At 44.2% G+C, this 25777-nt stretch overlaps 1 protein-coding gene across 1 annotated transcript in view; it reads left to right on the top strand.

Moving 5' to 3' along the window:
* The window catches only part of NSUN2 (NOP2/Sun RNA methyltransferase 2), a 506360-nt gene that overhangs the window by 82843 nt on the left and 397740 nt on the right, over window positions 1–25777 (top strand). The window contains exons 5-8 of the mRNA XM_078687631.1: window positions 3193–3264; window positions 6313–6397; window positions 6994–7186; window positions 18329–18403. Of these exons, the coding sequence (XP_078543757.1) occupies window positions 3193–3264; window positions 6313–6397; window positions 6994–7186; window positions 18329–18403 (425 nt within the window). The remainder of the gene's footprint in view (window positions 1–3192; window positions 3265–6312; window positions 6398–6993; window positions 7187–18328; window positions 18404–25777) is intronic.

Raw genomic sequence — 25777 nt, 5'->3', positions numbered from 1 at the left:
CACAGAGGTGGCAGGCCTTTGAAGCTTCCCCCTGCCCATCCTGGGGGGAGGAGACCTAGCACCTTGCCCAGGATGTGCATTGTTGCAGGCCAAGGAGAGTGGGGGGCTCTCAACCCAGGGGTCCAGCAACATGTCTGCTGTATGGCAGCCTAGGCAGCCTCTCAGTCCAGACGTGAATTGCGGTTAGGTTTCAGGGGGCATCTCTAAGATGCCCTCTGTGGTGCATTTTTCATTAAATCCCACACTGGTATCAGTGTGGATGTATTGTGCTGATAAGTTTGATACCAAACTTGTCAGTCTTCAGTGTAGCCATTATGGTGTTGTGGAGTTCTTAATGTCGACCTCCCAGGCACCATATACTCTTAATGGCATCACTGAACTTACAGCACCCAGGAATGGCCCTGGGTACTGTAGGGGCACAGGGCTCATGCACCTGTGCCCAAACCACTGGCATAGGGCACCCAGCTAGAGGGGTGACTGATGTATGCCAGGGCAGTGGGTTTGTGGTCATAGCACACAGGGATGTGTGCCATGTCTACTCTTTGTTTAGTTCTGTACTTAGGCACTCAGCCTGCAAAGGCAGTGTGTGGGTGCCAGGGTACAGGCCCCCTAAGGGTGGCACAATAAGGGCTGCAGCCCTTAGGGGTCTTCTCTGGTCACCATGCCCTGGGTACCTAGGGTACCATTTACTAGTGGCTGAAGATGGCCAGAGATGCCAATTGGGTTTTAGTTTCAACACAGTTTTAGGGAAGGAACACAGGCCCTGGGTACCTGGTTGGCAGGTGCCCAGGGCACACTCAGTCAAAGCACATCAGCAGTCAGAAAAAAGTGGGGGCATCCCAATGCAAGAAAGATGGCACTTTCTCACATATATCAAATGACCAGTCATGATTTTTGGTTTGGGGGAATTCTCCCTAAGCCCACAGTTGCAACTCTGTAGCATTAGTTAAGAATGTGGGTCCAATTGTACCTTTAAATTGTTATTTCTCAAACCATACAAGTCACTTTGATGGTTCCAATGGTTGGCTGAGGGATTGGCCATGACCAAGTGTACATTACCCCCAACGATGCAAGTGAAATTAGCTTGCTTCCCTGTTAAGCTGGTAATGAGGTTCTGCAGATGACTGCTGTGGCCAGTCCAGGGCCTTCAAGGTTTAGTCTTTCTGGGTGTACATACTTCGACTCCTGCATGTAGCAGATGGTGTAGGTCTGTCACGAATGGCAGCCTTAAATTGTTATGGTTACAGGATAGGATTATTTCACAGAAAGATCTGAACATCTTTTGGTACGTGTCTTGAATTCTGTTGACTTCTGCCTTCTCGAAGCCTCAGGACCAAAGTCTATGTCCACAAGACTTGCCACCCTTCAACATCTTTCCTTCATCTACAGGAACCCAGAGTTGCAGATTCCTGGAGCTTTCTTCTCAGTCACCAGTTTCTCTCTGGTTCCCTCTGCCACTGGGGCTAGACATATGAGGACATTGCAGTGGTGGGGTCTCATCAGTCAGAAGTGTTTTTACCTCCATCCCATGTACTTGACCGGGAGGTCAAGGTCAGGCCAGACCATTACGTATCTTGTAGATGGCAGCTTTGTCTGAAGCCCAGGGGTAAAAATACTCCAAGTTCCACTGGAGTCCAAACATGGGGCCAGCAGATAGGGTATTTGGTTGGTCTGTTTGAGAGGTTCCATATGCTAAAACAAATTGGTCGCTTTATTGTTTCTTATAGTAGGCCATAATAGGTAGCGAGAGTACTATGTAGTTCCTATGTGACCATATTGTGAAACGTTTTTGGGGTAATATAATAGTGGAAGCAAGATGAGATTTTAGAGCACTTCGAGGAAATAATAGATGTAGGGTTTGGGTTTGTGAGTAAACCAAAAAATGAGCATTTTGGAAAAAAAAGGCAGACGATGCATGCTTCAGATCCAATACTACATAAAGACACAAGGTCACGTTGCTTTTTGTTTGAATTTTAGAGGAAGTCATTCTGTTCCAAAGTCTTCATTGATCCTTGTGAAATTTTGCAATGGTTTTGGACTTGAAGATGCTAACATACTGGATGCCCAATAAGAATAAAGTAAATTTGTCTAGGTCAGTCGAAGCTAGAAAGAGAGCATGTTTTATCTCCTCCTTTACAATAGTCTTTGATTGTGTGAAACAATCAATGTTCTTTTCTTTGAGGAATCCAACCAAAATTTAGCAATGCCTTTGACTTATAAGTGCATTAAGAAGAAACCAGGACATGTAGCTTTTGTATAAACATGCAAATAGTTCGAACTAGCTTTTGGAAGAACTCAATGTTCTCATATAATCTCCCAAGCTAATGTAAACTATGTGAACTGTTGGTACAGAAAGGGTGCAAGTATGACTCCGTTCAAATCGGAGTCCTTCTTAGAACTTCGGAAAAGTCAGAAAAATCTTCACTGGGTGACCTGACTGATGCTGCTTAATTTGGCTGCTGACAAAGCTTTTAAAGTGTCAAATAAAAACGTAAAAGCTTTCTGATGTAATGTTTAGACCATATATCTTTCCCATAGCAGTCAAGAAAAATGCTTAACCATGTGTCTTGACGCATCATATTTTGATGTGACTCTTCCCAATTTTAGCATGATGCTTCAGTTTGTCTCAACCACGTTTTCCTGGATTTGTTTTTTGTAAGTGTTTGCTCAAAATTAAGGTAAAATGTATCTCTTTGGTAGACATTTGACCAAAGTGAAGGAAAGTGTTTTAATGTGACCACCAAATTGACTTTGTGCTTAGCTTTGACTTTCAAAGCCATGCAGAGTACCATCTGAATCTACTCCCCTATCACCTGCTTAACGTGGGATGCGGGTAATTTTGAATATCTGCAGAAAGACCCTTTGCCAACTGTTATCAGTTGACTTTTCATAGTCTTGAAATGCTAATTGTCAGTCAGGCATTAACAGATTTCATAATTTTTATAGGTGGAGTGTGGCTGTAGACTACTTACGACCAAAAAAGGGTGTACTGTTTTCTGCCAACAAAGGGTGTATATTTGACCGATAACGATACTTCAGTTGTAGAATCCTTAATGTGGTGTAATGTTATATCAGTCACATTAAGTGTTACAACTCTGATGGATGTTTTTTCGTTATTTATAGTTTTTAGCTTGCATATTTTAATATTGAAATGTGGACTATTTTTCTTTTCTTTCTTTTTATTTTTTTAAGGGTAACATTAGTCGCCAAGAAGCAGTCAGCATGATTCCTCCACTTCTCCTTAATGTAGAGCCTCAGCATAAGGTAATTCTTTTAAAGATCTTTAAGCTGGTAGAAAGTGAATCCTTTTGTAGTCAAAGTGTACCTCATTAACTACATAGTTACTACCCTCAAACTTATCTTGAATTTTCTAGAAATAAAAGGAGGCAGGCTGATCTGTAACTACTGTGGAACAGATGTACAAAGCATTTATTTGGTTGCAAATGCTCCTATTCGGAGTTTGCGATGGCAAAAATGCTTTTTGCAGTGCACTAAACTATTAACTTGTTTCCCGCTCCTAAAATGGTTTCCAAAATGTATAGGGAATCGCTATTCTGAAATATTTGCAAAATGGAAGGGATGTCCTTGGGACCTCTTTGTCTTCGTGAATGTAAAAAAGAAAAGTGTGTTGGGAGTAGGAAGTGATCTAACTGATGTTGCCGGTGTATACATTGTGTGTTAAAATGAGACTGGTCTGCATTGCAGGTTATGATTTTAAATATTTGTGCATCCATATATTTATGGAAGAAAATTGTTGACCATGCAGGCATCTAGAAAATCCCTCTGAACCTAACACGTGTGGCACGTTTCTGCTTTAGGCTTCAGGGCCCACACACATCATATGAAATGAACTATAGTGAAGATGCGATGGAACAGTGCACAAAAATTGTCCAGTATCGACTGCTGTTCTAGTCCAAAAGGACAGTTAATGAGAAATAACAGTACAGTCATCTTATCCTTAAGTAGACGTTCATATTGGCCAGATTAGGTCTTTACACCAAACCACAAACTTTAGAAATGGAAGGTAAGCATCTATTCTTAAGGGCAGACATAGCGGAGTTTTTTGGAACTCCGTGTAATGCGGAGTGCGGAAAACTTCGCAAACTCCGCAAGCGGAGTGGAATTCACCGCCCAGACTTAATTACCATATATTTGCCGTTATAGTTACCATTGAGTATGACTTTGACATTCGCTCAAGAAAATTCTGCCTCATAATCCAATCTACTTGTGATATGATAAAGTATTAAATGCTCCCTGCTTGTTCTCTTGGAGTGACCTTATTGATCAAACTTGGTGTATTGTTGATTGTATAAATGTCTAACATAGATTTTGTAACCTTTCCAAGCCCTTCTACTATTTCACTCATTCTAGATGTTCTGTAAAGACTTTATCACTCCCCAGTGACATGTTACTAAAATATGCAATACTGTCTTTGTGTGCGGAATACCCACTTCCATTCCCTTACCGTGGACGGACGTGATGTTTTCTGTATCGGTATATTTAGTAGTACATTACCTTCCTTCTGTTTCTAGGACTTCCTTACTGCAAGGTCTTGTTCTTTATCATCAAGCCATCCCAGTATGTGTGTGCATGGTTTGTTTTAGAGTATTGAATGCTTCAAATTCAGCCCATCGAATTGCCACAACGGTGTCTTAAAAGTCACAGATGGAATAATTAAAGGGATGGAAATTGGAAATCATTTAATTGTATCTTGGTGAAGAGCCCATCTATAGTGAAGGAACACAGATTTTAGATCAGTTTTACCTGATATATTTACAACAACCAGGGTAATGTTAACCTTTTTGCTAAAGTTAACTTTACTGTCAATGCTAGGAAATGTATCTCAATCCTCTGTTGCTCCATTTTCTACTCAATTGTCAAATTGCATTTGAAGTCCTCAAAATCATAGTGCTAGGACACTTCAAGTGAGAACAGTTTGCTCACATTCTGCAATAAATCATTCCCTCATATGTGATGGCTGTACAACAAAGTAAACACAGGCCCTTCTCTCCTTCCAAGAGAACCCCAGTCATCTTAACTCCAGGCCATGCCCAGTGGCATAGATGTAGGCTAATTGCAACAGCATGGCAACTTCCCATCTTATTTTACTTGTCCTGGAAAGAGCAAAAACAGGTGGCAGAAGGTTTTGTAATAAAAGTAGTCGGGCATTTGCTGGGGATGACCACAAATGGATGATATGAAAATATTGTCATGGCCTATGTGTTTGTTTTACGCATTTGAGCGGCAAAATAAAGCATGATGTCAAAAGCAAGATTCTCAACATTGGGTCTTGTCTAATACTGCACATATTTAAGTTGAATAGGCTTATTTCCTCAGATGTTTATATGTCGACTGCAGTGATAGACCACCTTGATCACTTGAAGAGACTATAGAAGCTATGCAAGGACAACATGTGCCTTGGTCACAACAATTAGAGGAAATTATGTGCGTTAATGTGGTTGCTGGCACCTGATTCTTTACTGTAGTCCCTCCTTATATGAATAAGGCATCATTATACTAACAAAAGTAAACCCACATTGGCAAAGCCAATAGGTATCACCCATGAGCAAATGATTGGTTTTACTAACCGTATAGGGAGGGGGGAATGGGTGCAAAGCATTGTTCTCTTAATGCTGGCAGTTGCTGAAGGCGTAAAAAACTGATCATCTAATTTAATGCAACGGAAGTGCAGGACTGGCAGCATGCGCTTATGTAGAAGGAATCTCCGAACTGCACCACCAAGTTTAACGCTTTGCAGTAGGAAAAGGTGCTCAAAGGCGAAGAAACATGGAGGGCACCGGTTACATTTGGGGTGTCTGATTTAAAAAAAAATAAAAAAAAATAAAAATTTGCCCGCTGTTAGTTACCCGTAGAGATCAGAAGCCAGCTGCTGTGTGACTTCTGTCACATTAAGTTGCCGACACACCAAAACACCAAATCAACTGACCGCCCCTCCGAGATACAGTCTGAGAGTCCAGATCAAGTCTCTCCATTCTTACAGCTACTGTACCTTATGTGCGCCACACCCCCTTCCAGGCGCTGTGATACCATCCGTGGGAAGACGGATGGTATCTTGTACGTTGTAATGAAACAGTGAAGCACCCAGTCAAGTTTAGTTTTAGGTTACATTTTAATGACCAGTTGATGCCTTGAAAACGTTTTTTTTGATTTGTAAAAGCTTTGTAAGTTACATATACTTTTACTCCTGGCTCACGTATCGACCTTAAGCCTGGGGCAATAATTTTGTAGCGATTTACAGTAAACTAAATGGTGGCTATGCTTGTTGTTCAACAAATTACACTTGACTTCTAGATCCTGGACATGTGCGCAGCACCTGGGTCGAAGACTGCGCAGTTAATTGAAATGTTGCATGCTGACATGAATATTCCTTTTCCAGGTAGGTGGTTGATTAGGTGGTACTTACAAAGTTTCAAATCTTTTCCATTTGTTTGCTCTTAGTTTGATTCATGATTGACTGAGATTTTATTACATGTGTCTTATTTTACTACTGAGAAGGCTAACAGTACTTAATGGGGTTGCCATGTTTTCAGTATTTTTAAACTCTTCCATTCAATATGACACAAATATGCCTTTGAATTTTATTTTAATTGATTCAGAGAAAACTGATCCGGATGTTAGAGTGGCATGAACTCATTGTAAAATACTAACTAACCCCTGTGCTCATATTGGTGCATGGTTGTGGCCAATCTTTTGTTTAAATATTTTTTTTAAAAAGACCCAAACATAAATTAAAGAAATTCTACCTTGGTTGCAAATACGTTGCTTTCTAGCTGTAGAGCCCTTCTGTAACGTACTTGAGCTGCACAAATGTTCTGTTTTCATACAATGGTTAGATCCTCGTTCTGTTTAACTTTTTCCCTTCACAACGTTTAAAGCCTGCACACCTTTGACTGTATTTGTTATACCATACAAATGCAACAAAACTGAAATGTCTACACTGATTAATCTGATTGAGGTACATTTTGTTCTTAGAGGGATTTGTCATTGCAAACGACGTTGACAACAAGCGCTGCTACCTATTGGTTCATCAGGCCAAGCGGCTGAACAGTCCCTGCATCATGGTCGTAAATCATGATGCCTCAAGTATCCCACGATTGCTGGTTGAGAATGATGGGAGAAAAGAAGTTCTTTTCTATGATAGGATTTTGTGTGATGTCCCTTGCAGGTATTTTACTCTTGTTTTTCTCTCACTTTTAAGTGGTTCTCTGCACTCTACAGTTTATCTTGTAACATGTCTTTTCATTAGTAATATTTTGTGTGATATTCGTTTTTCTTCAGTACTCTCATTGTCTTATGGCACTTATTCCAGATAGTGAGCCAAACATTGTGTTTTTGTTTTTTTAAAACCCTTTAAGTACAAAGGTGGAGATCTCTACATCCTCAAATGTACATTTACAGATTAGAAGATGAAAAGGTCTCATTCTTGCACCCAGGGCATAGAAATAGGCTCCCACCTTTGACTGCTAGCTAAGAATTTCCACTATAGCCTAAGACATTGTGTTTTTTTAGAAGGACTATCCGCACCATCGTAAGTGAAAGTAATAATAACCTATCGGCTTGCCTTAATTCTGAGGCTGCTTGTCAGCGCAACCCCACCCCAGAGCTTAAGTTACAATGGCAAAGGTCCCATTGGAAAGGGCGTAGTCAACCATTTTTAAAGATATTGTTGCCTAGTGGCTCTCTGCTCGGGTATTCTCACAAGGTTATCCCTGTGCAGGGACCCACCCACTAGATCGCAAAGCCCATATTTTTTTTTTACAAAGGGAGCCGTCTCCAAAAGCCGCCACATTTTGTTTTTTAGGTTGAAATATTTGTATTGATGTATCAACAAACAAGATGCAGTGAAAAATGAGGCCCTGGTCATGGGCTGGCAACCATCGTATTGCTTCACAGAGCATCAAATAACATCAAAGAGCACCTTCCTGCCCACCTCCCTTTCCCCCCCCTATCCCCCCCCCCCCCCCGCCCCCCCTCCTCCCGTCTCCTCACCCATTCAAGATGTCTGGACAGAAAAGCGAAAAGCAGGCCTTGCACTCCATTTCCCGATATAGTGATGTTCAGTTCACACTTTGACTCCGCTCAGGAAGGCGTAGTAGCCGTAACTATCTAGGGCAGGACAGCTCACGGAATTCAGTGCATAGGAGGGTGACAAAGGGCCGCCACACATCTGCAAAGGAAGACCCGTCTCCTTGAAGCGAGAAAGATGCGTTCCATGCCAAGAACCAACCACAGCCGATGCAGCCATCCCTGTATAGTTGGTGTTCTGTCTGTACCCCAGTGTGATAATATATTTTGTAGTGCCACCTCTAGAGCTATACCCAGTTGCTTACCTTTACGAGATTTGAGGGGAAAAGTAAGCCTATCAGACATTCCCAGGACCACATATTGGGGAAGCATAATAGCTTGATATTGAAATGGCTATCAATCTCGTCCAGCGCTTGCGTCCAGTAAGTAGCAAGGGTAGGGCACTGCCACAACAGGTGTAAGAGTGTGCCTTCAGTGTCTCAACCCCTCCAGCAGGTAGGGGAACGGTCAGGGTTGTTCTTGTGGAGTTGGGAGGGTGTAAGATACCAATACATTATGATCTTAGTGGCTGTCTCTATGCTAGATATATTACGTGATGAATATCAGACTCTGTAGTGGATGTGTGTCCATTCTTTAGGGGTCAGGGTCCGACCAAGCTCGACCTCTCACCTTTGGCCCTCTGAGTTGACCACCTGTTCTGAGGGACGTAAGATATGGTAGAGTTCTGATAGGTCGCTTTGTGGATTGCCAGCGCTCATACCGAGTGAGGGACCACTCCGCACCCGGACGAACCTGGGGTTGCTTGACCCAGTGTCGTATTTGCAAATAGTGGTAGTGTTCTGTTTCGGGTATGTTGAAATGCAATTTAAAATGCTCGAAAGATCGAGGGCCTTCAACATAAAAGAAATGCCCTATAGACTTGTGCCCTACTTTGTCCCAATGACTGAATGCCTCCCAATCAAGGCCTGGAGAGAAGTCCGGATTTTCCGTAATAGGAGTGAGGGGTGAAGGGAAGGTTGTCCGATTATTGCGAGTAGATGTAGCACCCCAAGCTTTCAGTGTAGCACAGCCACAGGAGAGCCATACAGTCCAGGGGTCCTAGAGGACGTGTGAAGGAAGGGCATCTTCCAGAGAGACGTTTTTGCCAGTGCGAGCTCCATAAAGAGCCAGCACTTTTCCGATTCTGGTTGAGCCCATTCTAATAGAGTCCGCAGCTGTGTCGCTTTATAATAGCGGTCAAGGTCGGGAATCCCCAGCCCCCCTCCTCATGGGGTCTAAAACTGAGATCCCTATTTATTCGAGGCCACTTGTCTTGGAGGGCTGCCACTCTACCCAGCCATGAGAGATTAAACGGCCACCATCTTTTCGAGCTCATGCCTTGTCTGACGCAGCAGACGAGAGTAGTTCAAGGATGTCTTCTCAGGGGTAGATAAGGACCGCATAATGCATAACCTTTTGATCCCAACTGTTGGGGCACACTTGGGCCACAGCCGTGATAGTGGTCTGCTTCAATGAGAAGCCCACCGCTTGGGACTTAGCCAAATTGACCTTGAATCCGGAAGCTGCTGTGAATTTCTCTAATTCTGCCCAAAAAGCAGGAACTGAGGTGTGGGGGGGACTCCAGTGTGGCAACGAGATTGTCTGCATAGAGGCTGATGGTATGTCGCTCTCCCCCAAAAAAGGATCCCCTTAATCTGCTGATTCTCCCTGACCCGCTGGGCTAACGGCTCCATATAAAGAGCAAAAAAAAGGGGGGAGAGCAGGCAGCCCTTTTGCGTGCCCCTGGTGGTATTGAAGGGGTCAGAGGTGTAGCCATTTACCCGGACAGTAGCTGAAGGGCTCATAACACTTCTAGAAAACCGGGGGTCTTATCCAAAAGCTAAATGTACTAAACTAAAAAGCAGGCGCAACTGTTACCAAATCAGTCAAGGATACAGAATTCCTATAAAGCCTATATATGAAGAACATAACAGTAAACAATAATCAAGAACACAGGTGATTGTTAGTGAGACTCAGAGAAAATATCTGTGTAAGTAATGGATTCCCATCAAATGTCATGCGATGATCTATATTCTCATTTGGTCATCCAGAGTCTTGGGGCGGTCTGTCTCTAGATCATTGAGACCATTTCCACACCCAATCTATAAGATATTCAATGAGTCCAGCCCACAATCACTGTGCTGACCATGAGGAAGATGAAATCATATGGGAATCCGTGCAGTGCAAAAATGAAAAAGTGGTGAAATAAAATAGAGTGGAGAGACAAAAAGAAAGAACGTTTTATTCAGAATGCGGTGTCTCCCCCTAATTAAAATCAAGAACAGTGCAATAAGGCAGTCTCAAACAAATATTCAACTGCTACAAGGGGGCCAACATGTTTCAGCCATTAGGGAAAAGGGGTCCGACGGCTTTCTTCAGAGCCTCTGTTCTACTAAATTGCTACCGCTAGTGCAAATACAAGAAAATATGTTGTGTTAATAAACAATGAAAAGGATATGGATGGACATATTAGTCCATATTCCTCTTCCGTATCCAACTGGTGTGTCTCAAATCTATCAAAAACAAACCCAATAGTCTGAGTTATACATTCACTATGTATGTTCAACAAATTTTTTTGTAGTCATAATTATAAGTATACACTCCCCCAGATTGACCGGGGACTAGACCTCACCTCTCCTGGACCCATCTCAGGAAGATGGAGGCCCCGCTCTGTGAAAGCAAGGTATGGGGTGGATTGAGTGAAGAGCTAGCTCTATACACGCCTTCTTTCTTCTTAAACAAAACAACACCCTTATTAAACCCTCTTTCATTGGCCCTCATCTAGTCTGATGCAGCCTAGGCTCACTAAAATCATCAGCCATCACAAAAACCACTAAGTTGTACTGCTGTTAAAAATCCAAAACGAGAACAGCTGATTAGCTACCTGAAACAAAGCTCCAGGGTGCCAAAGAGTTTGCCTGTTATCAATGAGTACATGCCAAACTGTGGGTAGATTTAAAGTTCCCCATTGAAAAACCTTTCATATGCATAGAAAATGATGACCTCCCTCAACCTAGGTCTAAATGATCTTTACGTGACTGACCTGTCCGTCGTTGCCCCTATGCAAGACCCGAGTCAGGGGGGATGCGTCTGCCGCTTCTGTATCGGCATATTTAAGCGGTGTCTGTGTTTGGGGGCGGAGTCTCGTTCCTTCCGAACCACTTTGATTGTACATAGTTAATTATGCTTAGATGTCTACCACTATAACCCAGGTCATAACGCACCATTAGTTAACTTATTTGAACAGAATGGAATAATTTCTTTAAATGAAATGCATTCTCGATGTCCTTCCGGTTTAGCCGATCTCAAAACCTGTCTAATAACTCTCGTGCGACAACTACAGAACGACGTTACGCAGATTTGCTCTGTAGTCCGCCCAGCCCGCGATACACTTAGTGTATTTAGATTTAACGCGGAGCCACAAGTCACTATGCCAATGCTGCTAACTAAACTCAGAACAAGATGTGTTCTCATTTCTTTTGTTACAATATTAAAAACAATATTTAAATCACGGTACCTGGTTACTGGTAAGGATTATTCCTGTGTCATTTCACCCTTTTTACATTATTAAGCCCCGATCGAATATAAGGAAACACAGTATTTATTCATCCTAATTCATAGAACGAGTTGGTGCAGCCCTTCAAGTAAATATGCATCGTAGTCATATTTATGCCACCCCTACGGGTTTAGAGAGTGAGCTGTTCCGGAAACCCATGGCAAGAAATTCCCTGTTGTTGTATGGAAGCCAACACCCGAAAGCCCTATGGGACAATTTGCCTTACGGGCATTTCCTCCGCGTGCGGCGGAACTGTTCCACCAAAGAGACTTTTTTGAAACATTCACAAAGCTTATCCCAACAATTTAATGCCCGTGATTATGCGAAAGGCTAGATTAAACGATCTCTCAAGCGGGCTGAGAATAATCATCGGGAAGCACTGTTGGAACCTCCCCAAGAGAAACCTCCCCTCAATCGGCTCACCTTTGTGAGTACCTTTCGCACAAAATCAAATCAAATCCAGAAGATCGTTCGTCGCCACTGGGGCATCTTGAACGCGAGTAATGAAAAGATCGAGCTTCCTTTGTTTGCTTTTAAGCGATCTAGTAGCATCCGCGATCGCTTAATCCATACTCGCCCAAAAGAAACTCCCAAACGCACAATTGGTACCCTATGGGACTTACTAGCAGTAACAGGACACCAGCCTTGTGGATGCTGCTCGGTGTGTCCCCAAACGAGACACACTACTGAGATAGAGATTGGGACAGATCGCCCGTGGGAACGACATTTCACAAATTGTAATAGCACACATGTAATTTATCTACTGACCTGCCCTTGTGCTATTAGGTACGTTGGAATGACAACGCGTAAAGTACGTTTGAGGATGCTGGAACACAAAAGTGCATTCAGGTGCAGAAAGACAATAACAAGACTTATTAGGCATTTTGTGGAACAAAAACATTCAGAAGAAGACTTCACATGGACTGTGTTAGAAAAACCATTCATACCATCACACATTGGGGATGTATCAAACTACCTATTCATGAAAGAGCAACGATGGATCTATAAACTGTCCACCAATTCTCTTGGGCTGAACGATGATATTCCGTGGACAAGCCTTTGAGAAAATTGCTGTAGGCGGACACTTGCACATGTCACTATTGACGTTTATGGTACCAACCAGAGGTATTGTAGTGTAGTTCCTATATTCCCAATAGGCTCTGCGCATTGGAATAACATAAACAGCAGTTTAGACGTAGGACTGAGGTCGACTAGGTCTCTACTGACTATGTTAGACTTAATTAGTTTTGCCAGCTAGCTGAGGTCACTAGAAACTTTCTCGAATGTTCAGGAAAGAGTTAACTCTCCTGATTTAGACAAGAAGGGATTAGCTTCTGACAACCGCATAAACATGATACAACAACAAAAGAGTACCTACTATTAAAGGCTATAAATATACAAGTGACAGTGTCCCTAATTACTAGAAACCAAACTATGGAAAATGATGTGCTAAGAAATGAGGTCAACAGACTGAAAATGAAATAAAGAAAAAATCATTTCTTAAAAGAACCCTCACTCACCCTAGTGGGGACATGCTTCATCATGGGGTTCCCACAGGAGGGACCGAATGCCCCCCCTGTGTGCTGCGACGCCTGCAATTGCAGCGGAGCGGGTTGTTTTGAAAGAAGTGTCTCAATGAAAAGTGAATAGTGATGTGAGTGAATATTAAAAGATCACAACTGGACCCAGACCAACTTTATTAGTGGACCAATTGCTCACATTAAAAACAGTGAGGACACATAATGGTTTATGATTAGAACCATAGTGTCCTAATGTGGGTGGTCAACATGTTTCTGCTGTTCGATGCTAATTAAGCTCAGCTTTGTTCAGGACCAGTGAAAAAAATTATAAAGGCCCCCGGGGGTCCACGCACGCTAAGGCGTGTCCACTCCGTGAGGACAAATGTGAAAAAACCAAGGAAAAATTAATTGTTTCTTTCCCTATGTGACTCACGGTTTTACCCGCAACATGTACTCCTGGAATTTGCCTGGAGACTATATTGCTCGTGGTTTGAGCAAGCCCCATGGACTTACAGAGCGGCAGTATCTTCACGTTGTGCTCCGTTACAAACACAACGACTCGCCGCCGACAACCTAGACATTAGGCTCCTGCAGTCCGGATCTTCAACCGCATAAACATGACAACTTTGCTCCCTCAGAATAAGAGTGTATCTCTAGAGTCGTGTGAAAACAATAGACAGCTATTTTACTCAGTCAATCGTGCATACTTAGTTTCACTAGAGTGCAGAGAAATAGAGAGACGGGCGTTTTCAATAAAAGGTGTTATTTATTGAGCAGTCTTCTTTCTCAATCAAGAGAAATGAATTGCCATAATTGCAATACTTATCATAAAGTAAAGTGCGTACATTAAAAGGAGTATTATGAAATAATACTGTAAAAGCATGGATATGGTTTCTTAGCCATATGATACTTTAAAATGGATAAAATATATACATACATAAATACATTGACTAACGTACTCAACTGGTGCTTCTAATCTACGCCTACCCCGGTGTACCTGACCTAAGCCTAATACGTGGGAAGTGGTAAGTAAGTAGCAGTTTTAAGTTAAGTTGGTTTTTGCCAAGGAATCTGAATCAAGAATTCTCTTAAGGGTTTAGTCAGCTCCGTACCTGGGTAATAGAATGCAGGAGGTCTTGTATCTCTCTCTCAGGACTCGATATCCCAGGAACCCGCAAGGGTATCTGGAAACACCGGAGCTGGATTTTCTCGGCAGGAGAAAAGACCGCTTCTCTCTCAGTGCGTCAAAGGGGAGGGGCGGCTTCCGTGGGCTCTCGCATCAGCTGGGCTCTCGGGCAAGTAGATAGCCGCTCTGCTCCAAACCACCGTGTGTTTGCTTAAGGCAATGTTGGTATATTTATACCTGAAAGGTGCCGGGTTTGACGTAAGGTTGGACATAAGACGTCAATAAAAGATGTCACTAAGAACTGGCCGTTCTTTCAGTGCTTGCAGGAGTTCTAGGACAAATCAAAACAAAAGCATGGGGAATTCCCAGGTTGCTGGAGGTTTGGTTTGTTTAAAGAATCCGTTGTACTTTCTAGGAGTCTAGGGGAGTAGCCTTGCCGTGTTTGGACTGCATGGGCTTTTACTAAATATGGATATGATTCTTATGCCTTCATAAGGATATTATTTATTATAACCATATAAGGGCATAAATCGGAAATATCGAATTAGCTTCCTAGATAGAAACACAACAGTATACTCCTTCATTTATGAGGCAATACTCCCTAGCTCCACTGAATCGCAAACAATATGTTTACTTGATTACTAGCCACCGGCAGGGACACTTACATTTCTATAGTCATAGCAGGGTAGCACAAAACACCTAGTGTTAAGCTATATGACTACAATGCATATTTACTTGAAGGGCTGTACCAACTCGTTCTATGAATTAGGATGAATAAATACTGTTCTTCCTTATATTCGATCGGGGCTTAATAATGTAAAAAGGGTGAAATGACACAGGAATAATCATTACCAGTAACCAGGTACCGTGATTTAAATATTGATTTTTATATTGTAACAAAAGAAATGAGAACACATCTTGTTCTGAGTTTAGTTGGCAGCATTGGCATAGTGACTTGTGGCTCTGCGTTAAATCTAAATACACCAAGTGTATCGCGGGCTGGCCGGACTACAGATCGAGTCTGCGTGATGTCGTTCTGTAGTTCTCCCAAGTCCCGCGAGAGTTATTAGACCGGTTTTGAGATCGGCTAAACCGGAAGGACATCGAGAATGCATTTCATTTAAAGAAATGATTCCATTCTGTTCAAATAAGTTAACTAATGGTGCGTTATGACCTGGTGTATAGTGGTAGACATCTAAGCATAATTAACTATGTACAATCGAAGCGGCTCGGAAGGAACGAGACTCCGCCCCCAAACACAGACACCCCTTAAATATGCCGATAACGAAGCGGCAGACGCCTCCCCCCTGACTCGGGTCTTGCATAGGGGCAACGACAGACAGGTCAGTCACGTAAAGATCATTTAGACCTAGGTTGAGGGAGGTCATCATTTTCTATGCATATGAAAGGTTTTTCAATGGGGAACTTTAAATCTACCCACAGTTTGGCATGTACTCATTGATAACAGGCAACCTCTTTGGCACCCTGGAGCTTTGTTTCAGGTAGCTAATCGGGTGTTCTCGTTTTGGATTTTTAACAGCAGTACAACTTTGTGGTTTTTGTGATGGCTGATGCCTAGGCTGCATCAGACTAGATGAGTGCCAATGAAAGAGGGTTTAATAAGGGTGTTTTGTTTAAGAAGAAAGAAGGCGTGTATAGAGCTAGCTCTTCACTCAATGCACCCCATACCTCGCTTTCACAGAGCGGGACCTCTATCTTCCTGAGATGGGTCCAGGAGAGGTGAGGTCTAGTCCCCGGTCAATCTGGGTGTGTGTATACTTATAATTATGACTACAAAAAGAATTGTTGAAAATCCATAGTGGATGTATAACTCAGACTATTGTGTTTGTTTTTGATAGATGTGAGACACACCAGTTGGATACGGAGGAATATGAATATGGACTAATATGTCCTTCCATATCCTTTTCATTGTTTATTAACACATAACATATTTTCTTGTATTTGCACTAGCGATAGCAATTTAGTAGAACAGAGGCCCTGAAGAAAGCTGTGGGACCCCTTTTCCCAACTGGCTGAAACATGTTGGACCCCTTGTAGCAGTTGAATATTTGTTTGAGACTGCCTTATTGCACTGTTCTTGATTTTAATTAGGGGGAGAGACCGCATTCTGAATAAAACGTTCTTTCTTTTTGTCTCTCCACTCTATTTTATTTCACCACTTTTTCGTTTTTGCACTGCACGGATTCCCATATGATTTCATCTTCCTCATGGTCAGCACAGTAATTGTGGGCTGGACTCATTGAATATCCTATAGATTGGGTGTGGAAATGGTCTCAATGATCTAGAGACAGACCGCCCCAAGACTCTGGATGACCAAATGAGAATATAGATCATCGCATGACATTTGATGGGAATCCATTACTTACACAGATATTTTCTCTGAGTCTCACTAACAATCACCTGTGTTCTTGATTATTGTTTACTGTTATGTTCTTCATATATAGGCTTTATAGGAATTCTGTATCCTTGACTGATTTTGTAACAGTTGCGCCTCCTTTATAGTTTAGTACATTTAGCTTTTGGATAAGACCCCCGGTTTTCTATAAGTGTTATGACTTGATGTTTGGGAATACGAACCAGGGCAGGTATTAAAATATCCCTTGGACCCCATTTGCTCGGTGCTGTTATAGTAGCTGAAGGGCGGCAATAGCCGCTGAACACCCATTGGCGAAAACTGCACCCGATCCCAAACCTCTCCAGTACAGTCTCCAAGAAGGGCCAATGAACCCTATCAAACGCCTTTTTGGCGTTTATTGATAGGAAGATACACTCCTCTGATTGTCGGTGGGATTTATCCATTAGATATAGTAGCCTTCTGGTATTATCACTACACTGCCTAGTCATAACAAATCTGGCTTGGTCTGGGTCAATTAATCATCATAGGTCCCAGCCAACCCCAAGGATTCCTGTGAAGATCTTGAAGTCTATGTTCAAGAGAGACATCAGCCAATAGGAAGCGCAATATCGATTGTCTTTCCCGAGTTTGAGCAAGACTGCCACAGACGCCAGAAACATAGTAGGTGGCAGCCCCATGGTTTCGTCACTGGCATTAAAAAGACGAGTTAATTTTGGGGCTAATAGTGAACAAAAGGTTTTGTAAAAAAAGGCGGTGAATCCGTTTGGGCTAGGGGAGTTGAGAAGTTTAAGTTGGACTATGGCCGAGATAACTTCTTCGGTTCTAATGGGACTATCTAAAGCTGCCTCCTGGTCAGCTGTCAGCTTGGAGTGTTTTATGCCTTGGCAATACCTGGAGAGGTTCTGCTCAGTCAAGGACTGTGCTGTATACAGATTTGCGTACAAATCTCGGAACGTATTAGCTATATCCTCCCCGTGTGCTCTCGATGCCCCCTTCAGTCAGAAAAAGCGGGACTGTCACCGCCTGACGCTGTGCGCACAATTTATGGGCCAGTAAGTGACTGCATTTGTTTCCCCCCCTTGCTCCCCCGGTGTAAAGTGTGTGCAGAGCCTTTCTTTTAGGTTTTGTGATTGTCTTGAAAGAGAAAATTCTAATGTAGCTGCCTTCATCTCAGCATGAAGTTGATAAATCTTTAGAGACTTTTCTTGGAGATCTAGAGCAATCTGTGGTTTCTGGGCTAATTAGCACTTATGTTTTATGCCTGCCAATGCTGCTGGACACCAGTGTGAAAACTAATTATCACCTCGTGTGCAGTAGTAAAGACAAGGCTTACTCTAGGAGTTGGAAAAGGTTAGAAATTCAGATACAGTATGGCACAGTGAATAGCCCACAATAAACTATTTAGAGCATGGATTTTGAGTGAGCATTTTACTTCTGCGTTGGACCAGGCAGATAAAACTCGGTAAGTATTTGTTTTGTCTGTTGCTTTGTTGAGGGCAAAGAAGATCATCAAACTTTCCTCCTTTTTGGTGATGCAGTGTTTTCCATGAAGGTAGGATAAATGGGCAGAGGGGAGGAATATATAATTTTGTATGTGTCTTTTGCACATGATGCTAAAATTGTACTGGTTAAAAGCTATTGTGGCTTCCTTTCTTGTTTTGTAGTGGGGATGGCACCATGAGGAAAAATATTGATGTCTGGAAGAAGTGGACTACACTTAACAGCTTACAACTGCACGGGTGAGTTATCCAGCTTCACAAACCTGTACAGTTTGCCAGATAGCTTTAACAAATATTATGCCCCTCTATTTTATTGTGATTGTAAAGGGAATGTAGTGCAGCCTCAATGCATTTTTGTAACCTAGCCCCGATACACTGATGCCAGAGGCAGATGGTTGAGGGTGTATATGCTCTCTATACACGGTTTACTAAATGGAAGAGTCCATATGCTTGAAAGATGGTAATTCAGCTAACCTTATAAAATATATTTTACTGTTCTCGAATCTCCAGTCTGCATTATCGTTTTGTATTCTGTAGTGAGTGATCCTTTTGGGTGATGCATAAGTGGTGCGTTTGGTGAATACCTCTAATCCGGCTCTTTGAGCCAGTTTCCCCATGCTTTTGATGTATTTTTCTACCATATTTATCTCTACCCGAGGGCTTGGTGCAATTTGATAGATTATGGCTTGCTGCAGTATGGGGGTCAACATTGTCCTTTTCAACCTATGGGTGTGTGAGCCATGTCATTGGGTGGTACCAGTGATACACATTCTGTGCCTGCGATCAAAGGAAATAAAGTTCAAAGTCTGATGCTTCAAAGACTACCTGATTGCATGGGAGCATCAGGACTGCCCATTTTAACTGTGGACTCATACCCTCTCATGCTACTGTTATCATTAACAAGTGTAGTTTGAGGAATGTAGCTCTTGGTATTGACATGTTGTTGGAAAGATGCACAATCCTGGCAGACCAATCTTTTTCGTTAGTGCCCTTTGCCTCTCCAATGACGGGGAAAGAGTAATTATCATTCTACCTGTGTCTCCAGTTTAGAGATTAGCCCTCTACTGTTATCTCACATTATTCAGTCTTTCTCTCTGGTGTTCATTACACCTAGGTATTTAACTTAATCTTCTTCACATTTGAGTTTGTATTAAAAAGGTATTACCACCGAAGGTGGGTGAGAGGGGAAAATCACTGACTTGGCCCAGTTAATGTGGAGCCCCGATACATATCTAAATCTTATATACTCCCTAATGATAGATTTAAGGTGTTCTTGTGTGTCTTTTATGTAGATGACTTGTATTGGCCGTATACAGAGACTCTGTGAGCTTGTGCACTGTAAAGTTGAGTGTGCAGGGCACATAGCATTAATGCAGATTGCAAGCAAAAGTTTCCAGCACTATCTCAAATAGGAGTCCCTGTGTAGTCCTGCACGTTGTGTATTTGGTCAGATGTCTTGACATTTACTTGTATCTGTGTCGTGGGCTGGAGTATAGTAGGATTATTCAATTTACAAAAGCAGCCGGCATACCAGTCCCCTTTAGTATTTTAATCCGATTTCCACTCAAGTGAGTCGAATGCCTTTATGGCAGCCAGGGCTACCACCACCGCTGTAAGCCTGGGCCCCAATTTATGCATTTGGGCGATGAGTGTGTGTTATGTGATGTGGATCTATCTGGTACACAGAAGGCCTGCTCAGGTCTGACCAAGTCCAGGAGCATGGGAAGGATCGCAGTGACTATAGCTAGTGTTTTAGCTTCACTGTATAGAAGCAATAGCAATCTGTACATTTTCATAGTGTTGGCTCTTTACCAGGTTTTTAGATTGTGAGAAGTAGTGCCCCTCATGATTTAGGGCAGCAGACACCATCCCTTGCTTCTTGGTACACAGTCAGTAAATGTGGGATTAAAAGTGCTGTGTATTCCGTGTCGAACTCCCGGGCAGCCAATTGGGACCAGGCACTTTGCTACTTCGCAGCCCTTTTAATTGCTTCAAGGATCTCTTTCACAGTGACTGGTTGTTCCACAAATGCCCTAAGCCCGTCTACTGACTAGTGTGATCTCATCAAGGTATTCAGTGAGCTTTGTTTCGGTGGCCTGCATTTTAGAGGAGTATAAATCATTGTAGAAGGAAGTGCATGCCTATGTGATCCCTTCAGCCTTGTGACAAATCTGCCCTTCCCTGTTCAACCCGCTCCTAGGAACGACCATTGGGCGAGGAGGCGGGCTGTTTGAGCCCCTACGTCGTGCGGTTGCAGCGAATCCTTACTGATCCTGCTATTGAAAACCTGGATGCATTTGTTTGAGCTGATATTACGGCGCCCTTCCAGCCCTGAAAGAAATAGAACCCCAGGAACGTTTGTTTTGCAGAGAAACCATCTTGACTCTAGCGGAGCGAAGACATCGTATCTATTGGGGCTCTTCATTTATTACCTACATTATTGCACCTAGCTGTGGCGTTTTACGCTCTTCCCGTCTTGAGTGCCCTGTCCCACCCCTTATTGTTAATTTTCGCCCTGATGAAGGTGTAGCCCCGGCTGGGCCAACACACCGAAACACGCTTTGGCGTTGTTCGTGAGGGGGCATCTGGATTGTATCTACCCCCACTACCATGATGATTTGTTCCATTCTGTCACCTGACCATCTTGTGGCGTTTTTGTACAGTGTTTAATATTGAGTGTGTTGTGAATTGTGTGATTGAGGTTTAGGTCTGCTTGATGAATTTTGGGAATACTTGAAGGGATGAATGTGATGTATGAAACAGGAGAGTGGGACTTGATGTTGTGGAGTTTTGTGCTATTGAATTTTGACATGTTATATAATACAACCCTGAGTACTTAATTATTGCTGAAATGTTTGCTAAAAAATTAATGAAATCACTTTATATTTTGTAAAACCCGATGTGACTGACTATTTCTGCACTCGATCTGCTCTGGTGATAGTGTGCCTATTCAAGGATCCCGTTCTGGGGCCTAGTTTGAAGATTTGGAGCAGGTAGCCTTTTTGCCTTTGGCGCCACAGCAATATCGCCAGAGGTCCGTTGTTGCATGTTTCTGTCGGCCAGAGTATTGCCTAACCTTTCATCCTTCTCATATTTATGGGTCATCATTGCTGTACCCAGGTGTTTGACGTCTCCCTCTGCTGTTTAATTGCTTGCAGACATTAATAGTAAAATCACTGAATCTAAATTGGGATTTTGGGAAATATAGTACTTTTCTAGTTCACTTATTTCTATTTTCAGGTTAGCCACCCTCTTGCACATGCTTTACAATATGCCATGCATGCTTTTCAGTATGCCACGCATGCTTGGTGATAGAAGTTTCCCTGACAACAACTTTGAATGCTTCACAATATTGTGCTGAAATACTCCTTAATTATCTCCCTAATGTCGATGCAAAAAGTAGCACGAGTAGGTGTCCCTGTTTGAGTCTCTACTTGAATGTTGTACTGGCTGCCATGGGCCATGTCATTGTCCTTCTCACAGGATCGTGGTCTGAGAGTGTTTTGGACATATTTTCTATTGAGTGGACCCAACACATGCATTGTTTCTAGACATCTGTAATCCACCCCATCTCGTGTGCTGGGGATATGTATGTGCCCTCCCTCGTTTTCGTTCTTTCCCTCCAAAAATCTACCAGCTCATGTGCCATCTGCAGACCCTGCAGTACTGTGGACAATGGATGATCATGATTCCCCTGTCTGCTCCCCATTTCCCCTACGCCTCAGATCTATCTAGGTATACTTGAGTACAGTATTAAAGCCTCCCACTCACCTGCAGCGCTCCGCTCCAAAGATTTTGGTGCAAGTATGGGTCATCTATGTTAGGTCCCTATACATTGATTATTGTGACCTGTATTCGATATGGCAAGCACTGCACCACCACTCACCTGGCTTTGTCTTTCGCTATCCTGGCGAGGGGAGCAAATGGATCCGCTCCCTTTTTTTTAAGGAATAATAAACCCTCTCCCCAGGCATAGCTAGAGTATTATGCTGAAAACTTGTGTGCGGCCCAACTGTGTTAGCAATGGTTGACTTCACCTTTGCAACAGATTGCATCTCTTGTAGCACAGCATTCTCAGCTTTCTGCCTACCATGGTAAGCTAGGATTTGGCGTGCTTTGCACTGATTTTTAAGCTCCCGATGCTCCAAGTCATAAAGCACGGTGGGCCTGATTCACAAAGGACCTCCGCACTTGTGGAGGAGGCCCTGTAGTCGTGGCGGGGGGCACTTGTGGCGGGACCTCCATACTGCAGTTTTGCAGCGTGAATCTTTCTGGATTCACTATGCTGTGCATATTCCGCAATCTGGTGGTTGGGTCCGGATTCGTAGTCTTTTTTTCTCTTTTTTTTTCTCGTAGCCCAGGTGGGCGTCGACGTCCCACCATTTGGTGTACCTTCGGTGACGTCGGCGTGCTTCCGGCGGAAGATACCACTCTTGGGCGCCATCTTTAGATTCTTTTTTCCGCCGTTGGGTCTGGATCGTCGCGTGAAGCTCCAGAAGTTTTTGAGGAGGAAAGGAGAAAATATAGCAAATCTTCAACAGAGAAGACCTGAGAAGATCGGGAGAAGAGGACCTTTAGAGAAGAGACGACGAAGAAAGGAGAGAACTTCGAAATCTTCGACGTCCTTGGAGGAATGCGCACACAGGGGGCCCCCTGAGCGCAGGGATGTACAAGACGCCCTTTAAATTCTGCAAGCACTGCCACCACAAGTTCGCACAGAAACCCCAGCACCCAGTCTGCAACCTCTGCCTGCCTATCAACCACGAGAGCAGAGACTGCAACGCCTGCTCCGTCTTCAAGCCGAAGACACTCCGAGTTCGAGAAAGACAGAGGACGGCTCACCACACAATGCAGGGCAAGGGCCAAGCCCCGACGCTTTACGAACTTGGCCTCTACACAGACGACGAGGACAACATCGCCGAAGGCCCAGATGACTTCACGGTCGCTGAGACCGATAAGAAAACGCCTGATAAGGTAGGAGAGTCTACGACCCCGAAAACTCCCACAGGGTCTCGAAAACCAGAGGCAGACTCTCGAAAGTCTGAGCCCAGAGCCTCGAAAGGAGCACCGGCGCCGAACAAATCGACGACCGAAGCTGCATCCTCCGAAAAAGAGCCCAGCGGATCCTCCGTGAAGGACTCCCGGAGGCCGAAGCCCAGCGAAAAGCAAAGGTCATCGAAGCAGGCCCCCGAAAAAGGGCCTTTGACTTCGACGTCGAAAGAAAAGGAGCCGAAGAAAGCTTCGACGTCAACGGCGCCGCCGAAAAGGGCGGCCGAAACGCTCGACGACGAACAGGCCGCAGAGATAAAGAGAAAGAGGCTCGAGGCCGAAATGGAGAACATCCTTCAGAGAAGGAAGGATTTCGATGAAAAAAATTAGAAGTTACAAGATCCCCTCGAAACCGGCAACGACCGTCGCTGTGGTACAGGAGCTCGAGGAGTTCGACGTCGAAGAGCCGCCGAAAACTCCGGAACCTTCGGAGCACGAAGAGGAGGAAGACCTCTACCACACAGAAGGGGATTACGGGGAACAGCAGTCAAGCTACGGCTCAGGTTCCTCGACGGCCCAAGACCAGGAATGGCAGGACATCGAGGCCAAAAACCCAGAGGAGGCGGTAGAAACATACCCCTCGAGGCCTTTACCACCGGATGACATTGGGGCATAATATGAGGTGGTCAGAAAGGCGGCAGCAGCTTATGGAGTTAAGATGGAGGAGGAGAAGCCAGAAGCAGCCTTCCTGCTCGAGACATTGCTCCCCATACAGACAAGAAGCCAGTTCCTGCCCATGCTCAAGAGTATCACAGACCAGGGGAAGGAAGCCTTCAAGGACCCGGCTACGTGCAGATCAGTAACGCCGAGGACGGAGAAGAAATACAAATTCTCCTCCCAAGACCCAGCTTACATCAAGGGATCCGTCACAGCGGATTCTATAATCGCTGCAACTGCCAGGAAAAGGGCAAACGTCCCAACGTCTGGACCTCCACCTGACAAAGAAAGCAGGAGGATGGATCTAACTGGCAGGAAAATTGAGCGGAACGCCGCAGCGCACTGGCGGATGGCGAACTCCAACGCCCTCCTGAATAGGCATCAATACCAGCACTGGGATGAGATGGGACAGTTGCTCAAGCACCTCCCGGAACAAAACCGTGAGAGGGCATCACACCTTGTGGAAGAGGGGAAGAGCATCGCCAATTCGTGCCTGAAGACAGCCTTGGATGGGGCAGAAACATCCAGCAGACTGATGGCTATAGGCATCACTGAGAGAAGGCAAGCCTGGCTCAGGATCTCAGGCTTCAAGGCTGAGGTTCAGAACAACATCCTGAACACACCCTTCAACGGGGAATCGCTGTTAGGAGCCCCAGTTGATGAGAAGCTCACCCAATTGAAAAAGGACAACGAGACGGCAAGGTCCATGGGGGCCCTGCAGTTCAAGGGGATGAGAAGAGGCACTCCTACACGGAGGCCGAACGGCAGAGGTGGAAGTCAGCGAGGAGATTCTCACCAGAGTTTCCACCAGGGGCAACAGAGTGACAACCAAGGCCACCAGGGCCAGCAGAGGCAAGGCTGGAACTACCAAAGCAGGGGCCAGTCCTTTCGGTCAAGAGGAAATGGACGGGGCCAGAGAAGGAGAGGCGGTGAACAACCACCCTCTAAGTGACTTCACACGGGAGAAGGTGCTCCACCACCCAAACCCTCCGGGGGAGGAGCACAGAAAAAGAGAGAGGAGAGGCCTACACGGACAAAACACAAAGGAAAATGTAACGGCGGTAGGAGGAAGATTGAGATTTTTTCTCCAGGAATGGAGAAAAATAACAGACAAGTGGATACTCCATATCATGCAGTTCGGATACTGCATAGAGTTGGAAAAAAGGCCACCAAACAGAAAACCAAAGAAAAGACAGCACTCGGGAAGAGAGCTGCAACTACTGCAAGAGGAAGCCAAAGAACTCCTCCTCAAAGCGGCCATCGAACGAGTTCCTTTCAAAGAACGGAACAAGGGAGTGTACTCAAACTACTTCCTAGTGCCAAAAGTGGACGAAAGTCTAAGACCCATCCTGGACCTACGTTCCTAAACAAATACGTCAAAACTCAGAAATTCAAAATGACGTCCCTACAAGAGGTCATCCCACAGATAAAGACAGGGGACTTCTTGTCCAACATAGACCTCAAAGATGCGTACCTGCACATCCCCATGAACAGGCAGCACAAGCACATGCTAAGGTTCACAGTAAACGAGGATCACTACCAATTCACGACCCTCGCTTTCGGGCTAAAGTCCGCACCAAGGGTGTTCACCAAATGCCTCGCGGCAGTGGCCGCACACCTAAGAAGAGAGGGGATACACGTGTACCCCTACCTCGACGACTGGCTGGTAAAGGCAAGCTCTTACAGGACATGCAAAGAGCATGCAGAACAGGTGACAAGAACACTAGCAAGCCTGGGTTTCTCCATACACTGGGGCAAATGCGCAATAGAACCAGAGCAAGTGAAGATCTTCCTGGGAGCCCAGATCGACACCGTCCAATGCAGAGTCTTACCGAGCGAAAAGAGAACGCTCAGCCTACTGAGGGAGAAACGTCACTACCAGAAGGGGCGAGCTCTGACAGTGAGGAC

The sequence above is a fragment of the Lissotriton helveticus genome, chromosome 4_1 (genome assembly GCF_964261635.1).
Source record: "Lissotriton helveticus chromosome 4_1, aLisHel1.1, whole genome shotgun sequence".
NCBI lineage: Eukaryota > Metazoa > Chordata > Amphibia > Caudata > Salamandridae > Lissotriton > Lissotriton helveticus.
This window is presented reverse-complemented; position numbering and strand designations above follow the sequence as displayed.